At 44.3% G+C, this 10,470-nt stretch overlaps 2 protein-coding genes across 2 annotated transcripts; both read left to right on the top strand.

Moving 5' to 3' along the window:
• Nucleotides 1-2,474: 2,474 nt before the first annotated feature.
• LOC135680053 (zinc finger CCCH domain-containing protein 2-like) lies at nucleotides 2,475-3,722 on the top strand. Its single transcript, XM_065194042.1, has one exon. It carries the CDS (start codon nucleotides 2,588-2,590, stop codon nucleotides 3,557-3,559), a length of 972 nt encoding a protein of 323 aa, XP_065050114.1. The 5' UTR covers nucleotides 2,475-2,587; the 3' UTR covers nucleotides 3,560-3,722.
• A 4,963-nt stretch (nucleotides 3,723-8,685) lies between these two features.
• LOC135680052 (transcription factor RAX1-like) lies at nucleotides 8,686-10,120 on the top strand. Its single transcript, XM_065194041.1, has 3 exons — nucleotides 8,686-8,995; nucleotides 9,216-9,345; nucleotides 9,419-10,120. The coding sequence occupies exons 1-3, from the start codon at nucleotides 8,860-8,862 to the stop codon at nucleotides 9,930-9,932; spliced, it is 780 nt and encodes a 259-aa protein (XP_065050113.1). The 5' UTR covers nucleotides 8,686-8,859; the 3' UTR covers nucleotides 9,933-10,120.
• The last annotated feature ends 350 nt before the right edge of the window (nucleotides 10,121-10,470 follow it).

Here is a 10,470-nt window from a genome sequence, read left to right as displayed (position 1 = left end):
AAAAATTAATATGCTTACACTAATTTACCCAATCTTAATATCATTATCTATCCTAACAAATATTTTAAACTATATATAGTTTTAATAATTTATATTAATCCACATAATCTAAATCGTAAGGAGATCGATACATCTATCTAACCACGTTATTTCATGAATTGTTCTTGATGCATCTAAGTTGAGTGTAAATAACTATTATCGATATAAGAATCTCTTCAAGCATAAGCATTAAAGTGACTAATGAACATTAACCTTAAAAATATCTTTTTGCATAATTTTAAGATATAAGAATTAAAACGTTTAATGCATAAAAATATTAAACCGTTCAATGCATCATAATCAGATAAAATATCTCCTCGTATACGATGCACCCTCCCAAAATATAAATTAATCATGCAAAATATATTCTTATGCATGTTGAATCTACCCAAAATAATCAAAGTGTATGATGCATCTTAACCAAATAATTAATTTTCCTTGTAATTCTCTTCCCATTAGCAACCAACCACCATTTCATCCTCTTTATTGCTAGGGACATGTTTGTTGAAAACATGAATACTTCCATCTTTCTTTTGTTACCCAACTAGAGAACAAACCTTAATTCTATGATCAAATGGAGTCTTCCAAAATAAAAAGAGTTGAGATTAATTACAAAAAGGAATGCCTTAAGTCCTTTTTGCCATCAAACCATATTACCAAAAGGGTGAAGTAGTTGTATTTTGTTGAGATTTATGTAAGACATTCCATTCACCTCGAATCCTTATGTATGCCACACATAGTTATGTTATTATACACGATAGCTATTAGACCCAATAAAGAATAAGAATAATATGAACTTGAAGGATCGATCGATATGTCGATTGATTGATGTGTCATGGATTAATCGATGTGTTGAATGATTGATTACTCTGTCAATCGATTCACATGCTGATCAATTGATAAATTATAAAATCGATCGATAAACCATACGATTGGTGAGAGTCATCGGCAAAGTTAATCAGACCTCGATCAAGTTGTGATTAGACTAAAAATATGACTGACACAAGTGCAAGCTATGGTGGGTGGACGAGTCTATGAGATAGATTAGACTCTTGTTGGGTTTAACATGCCAATAGGTAACGATATGACTTAACGCCATCGGTTGGGTCTACTGACAATATAGGTCAATAGTATTTTAGTATTATTTTAACGATTGAACGATAATATTGACTAGAGTGACAGTGGTACAATTATTATCCTTAATTTTAATTTTTTTTAATCATTTACCTTATATTTTGTGGTGACTAATGCTTTTATGATGTGTAATAAGTTAGTTAGTTGAAATAATAATTTAAAATTATTTTTGAACTTAAGTATAAAGTTTATCTCGTAAGAAATTCTCTTTTTGAGTTATTAGTATTATTGTTTACGAAGGAAAAAATCATTCAAAAAATGAGATAAGTATAATAATACTTAATCTTCGCCCACTAAAAATAAGGTCGATGAATCATTATAATAGCTTGCATCTATTACTTGTGTTCTTACTCATTTTAATATTTATTTATATATCTTTTTAATACTATTACATAATTAATTAATTAATTAATTAGTTGTGAATGAAAAATTTATCAAACAAGCTTGCATTAATTCACTCCATCTAAGTGACATTACTTATCCTAATAAGATTACATATGGTTTTGAGAATTGGTTTACACGTATGATGTAAACCAATATACATGATATTCCATCTAAGTAATTAACATGTCCAATGCATCATATTCGAAGAAGATATCTCCATATACATGATATGTTTATCATATTCTCGATTTGTCATAAATATACAAATCTTTTCTCATGTAAAGATGAATCCGATCATATTTTAAATAATAAAGCAATCAATGCATCATAATTAGATAAGACATCTTCTCGTATATGGCATAATGCGTCCTCCCAATATATAAATTAATTATGCACAATCACAATGTGCGATGCATCTTAATTTTTATAATCACATTGCTAAGTTAGATTATCATATGTATGTATGTATGTACGTATGTATATATATACGGTATACTTTGATGATTTCTCCTGTACTTCGTATACGAAATAATCTGTCGTATACATACAAATAAATATACAGCGTGTAACCGCACTGTTCCACGACCAATCGGTGAAACCGGCGCGCCCACGACCGCGGGGCCCAACCTTCCTTCCTCGGTGACGCAAACCATGTCGCCACGTCTCCACGCGTCCACACATCGGCTCTCTCGCCGCCGATCTCGCCGCGGTATCCACGCCGCCTCCGAGCCGCGACTGCCGCCCCGCCGAGCGTGTGCGATGTGTGAGCGAGTTCGTACCGCGAGTGGCGTCTTTTGCGTCATTCCCACTCACCGCCTTTGAAATGTTGGCGGCGGCAGTTTCTCGACTCTTCTTTTATTTATTTATTTATTTATTTCCGCTTCATTTTTCACTATAAATATACGCGTCTACGCGATTAAGGAAGTGGAAAATTCCAACCTATTGCATGCTTTATCGCAGCCTCGATAGCGACTCTACTGCTTTGTGCTGAAGGCGGAGCGACAGGGGCAGCGAAGAAGGAAGCGTGTTCATGGTGCCATGCCAGGGAACCTACGCGGGTCCGACGGCCTACGTGGCCCCCTGGTCCTATTCCGACAATTCGATGGCCGCCATACAGCAGTATCCCGTTCTCACCGTGAGCGGCGTCGCCGGGCTCTCCGCCGACCTCCCACCCCACCTCCTCGGCGAGGTGGGGCTCGCCGCTTTTCAGCGTTTCCTCCCCCGCAACGACGGCTCTTCCTCCTCCGCGGCGGACCACACGGCGGCCGACGCGTACGCCTGCGACGAGTTCCGCATGTACGAGTTCAAGGTGCGGCGGTGCCCTCGCGGGCGGTCGCACGACTGGACCGAGTGCCCCTACGCCCACCCGGGCGAGAAGGCGAGGCGCCGCGACCCCCGTCGGTTCCACTACTCTGGTTCCCTGTGTCCGGACTTCCGCCGCGGCGGGGGGTGCCGCCGCGGCGAGTCCTGCGATCTCGCCCACGGCGTGTTCGAGACCTGGCTCCACCCGGCGCGCTACCGGACGCAGCCCTGCAAGGACGGCACCGCCTGCCGCCGCCGCGTCTGCTTCTTCGCGCACTCCCCCGAGCAGCTCCGCCTCGTCCTGCCCCCGAGCCCCACCTCGCCGAGCGAGGGCGGCGCGAGAGTGTCCTCGTCCCCGACGTCCACGCTGGCGCTGGCGCCCATGTCGCCGCCGTCCGATGGTTCCTCTCCGCCGGTGTCGCCGGTGGCGTTGGACGAGGTGATCCAGGCGATGAGCAACCTTCAGCTGAGCAAGGTGAGGTCCAGGCCCCCGTTCGGGACGCGTAGTGGCGCGGCGGTCCTGGGGAGAGCTCCGCTTGCGGCAGAGGTGGCAGTGGGGGACGCTTGGGAGGCGGCGGCCGCGGCTGCAGCCTGGGGTTTGAGATCTAAGCTACTCGAATGGTGGAAGAGGCAGGAAGAGGAGGAAGCAGTGGTGCCGGTGCCGGATTTAGGATGGGTTACAGAATTGGTGAACGATTAAAGGAGTCATCTTTGGCCATTTTTTTCGATGTTTGTTCATAAATAAAGAAGGAAAATGTTGCCAAAGATCAAATATGGTGAAAAAAAGACATTTTTTTGGGTGTAAAAGCAGTATGTCATATCGAATTAGTGGCCAATTCCCCTTTTCTTTCATGTGAAGAATCGAAACTCTTAGTGTTTCCATCGAAAGAATTTGTGCGTGATGCTTCTACCATCCACCATCCACCATGTCTTCTTTACTTGTGCTATTATCTGAGTTGGATCTCAGTACAAGATGTCAACCCTTTTGTCATTCGCCGAACAACTTGTACTCGCAGCCTCTACTCTGCAATGGTTTCTGATCTTTTCTCAATCCGCTAAACGAAGCAGAGAGAATATATGTCCGGTAAGCACGTAGAGAAAGCCGTGTGTTGGGTTCGGACAGTGCATGGGCCATGCATGGTTGCTTTTTGAGCAGAACAATTATTAGAACGTCCACGACCTGAATGGGGCAGACAACCCGAAAGCCTAAGAAAAAGAAGATGAATGAAACGACGCATCCTGAGATGCTGGTCCATCCTTGTTCTTGATTGACAAGACCTTTGGTATCACATACCTCGTCACTTTTTGTTGTGCTAATGAATAAAGTATGTGTGTGGCGACGCCTACTGAAAAGTCTGGTGCTTGTGGTTTCTGCTGTTTTATTTACAGCCACTGTAAACCTGAGACGAAGATGAACAAGCCATGTTGTTGCAGAAATGTAGTTTCCGATACTTTAAAGGTATATGAAATTATGAGACATGCAACAATAATGAAGATTAGGCAGAAAGGTAGTCCGGCGTCTTCCTCGAGAGCACGTAAAATGATAGGATGCACTTGAGCTGATACTAAGAAACCGGGAGTGAGATTCTCCGTCACTGGATTCTCAGAATCTGAGACAAATCCTGATTCCCCACTGTAAATAAATCTAGATCTCGTGTCCGGAAAAGCCGCTCACGTCGCACCTGTTCTTGACTTATTATTCTTTGTGTGTTCGAGCCTTCTTGTCCTCATCAACCGTCAGGTTAACGGGCGTTAACCTCCTCCCCAAGAAACATGATATGATGAGCTCGTTGAGATCTACTGATGGTGCTGACCAGTACAAAGACTCGAGGTGGGAAGAACATGAAGGACGTGCGTGCAGTGCGCGGCAAGTCTTCGACGAGAGAAGTGGGATGGCATGAAGCGAATGTCGCTGAAAGGGACAATGAAAGCTTTGCTTCTTCGTAAGTTTCGTTTAGGGCAGCAATAATTGAAGCAGAGCAGATCAGGGATGCAGTGGAGTGGGCGTACGATGAGGCTGTCTTTCCACAAAGCGACCGACCATGGTTTCTCGGTGGAGGTTACTGTGTGTGTAGAAGAAGACCCACCCCGAGGGCCATGGTGCAAGTTTCGCTGCTCCTCTCATCTGCTTCCGTCTCACGTCCGGATCCTGAAGTGGATCCTGCTCTCTCTCCTGACAGAAATCCAACCAGAGTTGGGCACCGCATGGAAATCTGATCAAACTGCAGATTACAGACACAAGAAAATATTGGTTTTCTGTGATCCAATCTCATGAGGTCTGACATGAAAAAACACAGACAGCACTGATTAGATGAGCATCGGGCCATGGAAATGAGATCGTATATGTTGGTCTCCCTCGGACCGCATATTATGCAATTAACTGGTCCATTAGAACGCATGCCCACAACAAAAAATAAGAACGTATGATGTCTAATATCTCAGGGAAGCATCCAAAACTGTGTATACCAACTCCAACATACGATTCAGATCACAGATGATCGAGAGCAAAGGGATACGGCCACCTGATGCACCTGCATTCGCTGAGTCAGCAACCTTTGGATGATCCATTAGCCTGACACTGATGTTTTGATTCTACCATCGCCCATGGTTTGCTTATTATACACATTTAAAATAGTGTCTAATAGTGTTGAAAGCACATTCAAAGAACTTAACAGTGGATTATGAAAGAGACCGAGGAGAAGAAATCTTTGGAGCCATGAGGATAATTCATAGGAAACAGATACAACTGACATAGTAGAATGCTGAATAGCAGTGTGCAAAAAGCATATATATAAATGGTAGACATACTTGAAGACAAAGCCATGCATGGCAAGCAAGACAGTCAACTGGATCCAGCGAAGTAATTTTAGTGCAACAAAGTAAAGAAGAATCTCCAAGAATCAAGTAACCAGCAAAACTTCTTCTTCTTCTTTGATTGTTGTTATACATGTAGATCATCTGATTATTGTTGGATGGAAATCAATACAGGAGAAGATAATGAAGAAGAAGAAGAAGATGTATCCTTGCACAGGCCCATAAATTAAAATTCAGTGCAGTTTTCAAGGCACAGTTGAGACCTTAAATCATTATTTAAAGAATGTATTCTATAGGTACCAGGTACGTAGGATATAGCAACTATACATATTTGTACATGTTGCTGTTACCTTGACATGTTAACTAATCATAGCAAAGGATTTCAATCTCCTTGTGGCACAGACAAATCTTATTCCAAGTTGGACAAGCATAAGGATGAAGGATCATTGATAAGAAACTTAAGCAAGTTGAGCTTAACATAGTGGACTTATTATGGTTCGTTCTTGTGTATGAGACATTTGGGCACCTGATACTATTAAGTTTGGATATAGGATTCACTTGGAGACCTAACGTGACAGAATGACTTGTGTACTTTCAATAGCTTCAGTAGCAGACATTTGTTTTGTGTACTTGCTGTTGTACCTTGAAAGTTGTTTTGACGTATTGCATTGCCAAGCATGGTAGCCAAGGAACAGCTTATAGAAGAGATCGAATGAAGAAGAGAGGAGGAGTCGTAGAAGAAGAGATTGGTGAAAGCAAATAAGAAAAGTTGGATGGGGTCTCCTCACAAGGTGGCAAAGCTAGATTTATGATGTGCAAAGCAGGGAGAGATTGGTCGATCCATAAACTGGACCACTTCCCACCGGACATATCATCCGCAATAGGTATAGTCAATCCATCCAGCATTTATGTTGTTGTTGACACACCACCGACCATCAAGAAGAAGCTTCCCATCTCCATCTCGAGTCAATTCCATGAACTAATAGACAAAAGATCTTCTCTGCTTGGCTTCCTGTGAAACATAATGCAGAACAGCTGCATATGGATGCGCATGTCATGGATGGTAATTAACCATGACATATACATCATCTGTTCTATCAGGTTGTGATGGCAAGCATTCAAGCAAAAAAGAAAAAGGAAGTCTCCAATTTATGGTGTCCAAACTTCAATTCATTTTTATGAGGGGGAGGAAAACTGAGTCAACTTAAGCAATCCAGAATATGGCTCTGAAATCTTGTGAGATCTGAGGAGTGCATTGCGTGTTGCTTTTAGTGGGCACTGACAAAGATGTATAGGACTTTTCATAGAGGAGTAAATGGTAGGCATCGACAACAAGAAGATCATATGCTTTGCAGAGATGTGGCCAAGTCATCGCCCTCAACAAACAAAAGTCTCCGAGTTCCTCGTCCTGCCATCACCATCAACGTCATCTTCTGTCTTTCTTCCATCCGTCCTTCTTTTCCCTTGTCTTGCTCATTCTCAGGTCCACACCTCAAAAGGAACTAGGTGTGCATGATGAGCGGACCCGCTCAAGCTCCCACACCACCAGCGACTTTGAAAGATCAAGGCTCATGTGCTCATGGTTTTGATCAGTTCGGCTAACGGGGTTGACGCGTTCAGAACACCTCTTCTTACCGGATGTAATTTGGAATTGACTCTTCCAAGAACGAAAGCAGCCAATCTCTAAATGGTCGCCTTTTTGATCCGTGCATAGCTATAAATTCTCTCTTGTATGCGCGTTGGCGTGGTCGAGCAACTCACCGCGTGGCCTCACCATCGAGCTCATCAACATCGCTCTCTCGGGACTGCTAGGTCTTGGGGTTCACCGACCGGTGAGTCGTCGTAGCTGATGGGAACGAAGAGGACACTGAGCTGGACACAACCACTACAGGTCTGAGATCAAAGGGAGAAGCACAGGATTCGCCCTGGCTCACATGGACCAGTTCCAGGATGAAGAAAGTAGCATGCACGCATGTCACCAAAGTCTAACCTCGTTTGTTTTCGTCGAGTGTTTGTAATCAAGACTGGAGTTGTCACAGGAGCCTTATCTTAATGATAGTGATCATTTACATCGTGGCTGAGGGGTCAGCATGGCTTAGTTTTGTTTCGAGTGTAAAAGATCATCCACGTTGGTACTCGGGCAACGGGAGTCGTCATTGGATGGGATTGGGCTTGGGCTTTAGTTTTAAGATCCGGAGACTCTCCCTTTGGCTGGCTACCCTCCTCTCTATCGCTTGTCCTTGTACATTGGTCAGGGTCGGGAAGGGGACTCCCAACTTCGACCATTCGAAGATTTAGTTAGAACTGGGTAGAAAATGGGCCGAGAATCGATCCCCTTCGCCAGCCCCGCGATGCGTTTTTATCCTTTAGCTCGGGATCGATCGTACTTGTCATATTTATGGTTATCGATCCATCGAGTAGTGGGCTTACACCTGGAGCAAATGTTGGGCGTCCTCAGTGCCATGGCGTCGAATATCGACATCGTATTTGATGCCGTCTTGGCTTTTACGGGACGGCGCTATACTCGATCGGCATCATCCCGACCTTTGTGGGACAATGCTGTACTTGGTTGGTGTTGTCTTGACATTTACGGGACGGAGTTGTGCTCGGGCTGCATCGTCCCGACTTTTGCGAGACGGTGCCGCAATCGATCCGCGTTATCCTAATCTTTGCGGGATGACGCTATACTTGGTCGGTGCCATCCCGACTTTTGTGGGTTGGCGCTGTACTTAGTCGGCGCCATCCGACCTTTGCGGAACAACGTTGACCGGGGAGCATGGTCCGTTATGTTGACCTTGACGTTGATGTGACTGTAAACAGTAATTGGAGAACAGGTTACCAAAATATACCCTATCACTCAAGTAGAAAAATCATCATCAGACGGTCCAGAAATCTCCAAAGAAAACCCTGACTTGGTTTAGACTCGACTCCTCGTAGCATGTGGAGCAAGATAAAAGGGAAAGAACAGGAAGCAGTCTGAGGTTTTCTCTCTCTATATATACACAAGGAAGCCATATGGAAGGACTGGATCAAGCCTGCCATCCTTCCCTTTGCGTCTCCAAAAGGCTTCAAAGAAAACTCAGGACCTCATAATTTGTCTGCTTCCCTCCCTGCTTCTTTCTTCTTGTGCGAGCTGGTGGTTTCTTGAGGGCAGCTCCTTTTGGTCGCCGGTGGTTTTGCTTGAGGATGGGGAGAGCGCCGTGCTGCGACAAGGCCACCGTGAAAAGAGGGCCGTGGTCTCCGGAGGAAGATGCAGTCCTCAGAAGCCACATCGAGGAGTACGGGACTGGCGGCAATTGGATTACTTTGCCCAAGAAAGCAGGTCATTTTCCCTTCAATCTTGTCGAGCAGTTACTTCGTTTCCCTTCAATATTCTCCTCTGCATCTTATCTATATATTTCAAGACGATGAGACATCTGAATGCATGTTATGAGCTTTCGTCCCAGAAACAGAGCTGAGGATCTGCATCGTGCAATGAAAATTAAGGCTATCTTTGAATCTCCGTGCAATCTCACTTCACTTGATTGCGTCGCTGGTTTCAGGTCTCAACCGCTGCGGCAAGAGCTGCCGCTTGAGATGGCTCAATTACCTCAGGCCAAACATTAAGCACGGTGGCTTCACAGAGGAGGAAGACAACATCATCTGCAGTCTTTATAGGAAACTCGGGAGCAGGTAATGATTCTCTTTCAGTGGTTTCGACAACTCCAATGATGTCTGTAGTGAGTCCCCGAGATCTCTTGTTTAGGTGGTCTGTCATTGCTTCCCACCTACGCGGAAGAACTGACAACGATGTGAAGAATTACTGGAACACCAAGCTTAAGAAGAAGCTGATGACACCTACTATCATCACCTCTAATATCCCGTCACCGACTCCAGCGTCACTGCTGCCTACTGTCAAAGCTGAGCCTTACAACAACCCTAGCGTCATCTCCAGATCCGTCGACTCCATCTTCGCGCTCACACAGGACTCGCACGAGTTCTACTCGGAGCCTTCACCGTTGCCGAGAGAATGCAGAGCTAAAGAGACCGGGCAACTTCATCGACATTCACGGTCTGAAGAAGTGTCGGCACCTTCATCGACATTCACGGTCGACGACGGCAGCAGAAACAGCTACGGGAATTGGTCTGCGAGCGGGGCTGGTCCCTACGACTTGTTCCTCTCGGAGCTCGACATCGAGTATCTCACCGACCTTCTTGGCGACGATGGAAGCCAGGCGGAGATGCCACAGGGGCTGCACCGAAGTGTCGCCTACTGGTAGCGAAAGGTATAGTAGTGTAGGAGTGATGATTACATGGCAGTTCATAGTTGGGATTTCTTCCCCTTCTCCGTAGTAGCCTTGAAATCCGTCAGTAGGGATGAAATGTCAGGACATGAGATGCAGTATAATTGAGATCGATCTTGGCCATGAGACTGTGTGCCATGGAAACTGGCAATGAAATGTACATGAGTGTGGGTGTTGTCAGCAAGACTGGACGGTTTCAACTCTTGTTTCAGTGCTCAGAGGTCATGAAACTTGCATGGCCGGGCGAGAGCTGAGGCAAAAGAAAGAGAAAACACACTGGTGGCCTGCCTATCAGAATCGGCAGTTTATGGTCCGAGGAAGCAAAACCGAAATTAGAATCAATAGTTCCGATCCAAATAGTCAATTTTTTTAATTAAAAATTATAAAAATAAAAATAAAAAAAATCATTTTTAAATAATAAAAAAAATTAAAAAAATAATAATATAAAATTATCCATATAAAATTATAATAATATTAAATAATGATGATCGATATCGCGATAAGAGATTTTAAT

This window comes from Musa acuminata, chromosome BXJ1-7 (genome assembly GCF_036884655.1).
Source record: "Musa acuminata AAA Group cultivar baxijiao chromosome BXJ1-7, Cavendish_Baxijiao_AAA, whole genome shotgun sequence".
NCBI classification, from domain to species: Eukaryota; Viridiplantae; Streptophyta; class Magnoliopsida; order Zingiberales; family Musaceae; genus Musa; species Musa acuminata.
This window is presented reverse-complemented; position numbering and strand designations above follow the sequence as displayed.

Coding starts and splice junctions, on each gene's coding strand:
- LOC135680053 (XM_065194042.1), top strand. CDS start 2,588: ATGGTGCCATGCCAGGGAACCTACGCGGGTCCGACGGCCTACGTGGCC.
- LOC135680052 (XM_065194041.1), top strand. CDS start 8,860: ATGGGGAGAGCGCCGTGCTGCGACAAGGCCACCGTGAAAAGAGGGCCG. Junction 8,996..9,215: donor TACTTTGCCCAAGAAAGCAG/GTCATTTTCCCT, acceptor CGCTGGTTTCAG/GTCTCAACCGCTGCGGCAAG. Junction 9,346..9,418: donor TATAGGAAACTCGGGAGCAG/GTAATGATTCTC, acceptor TCTCTTGTTTAG/GTGGTCTGTCATTGCTTCCC.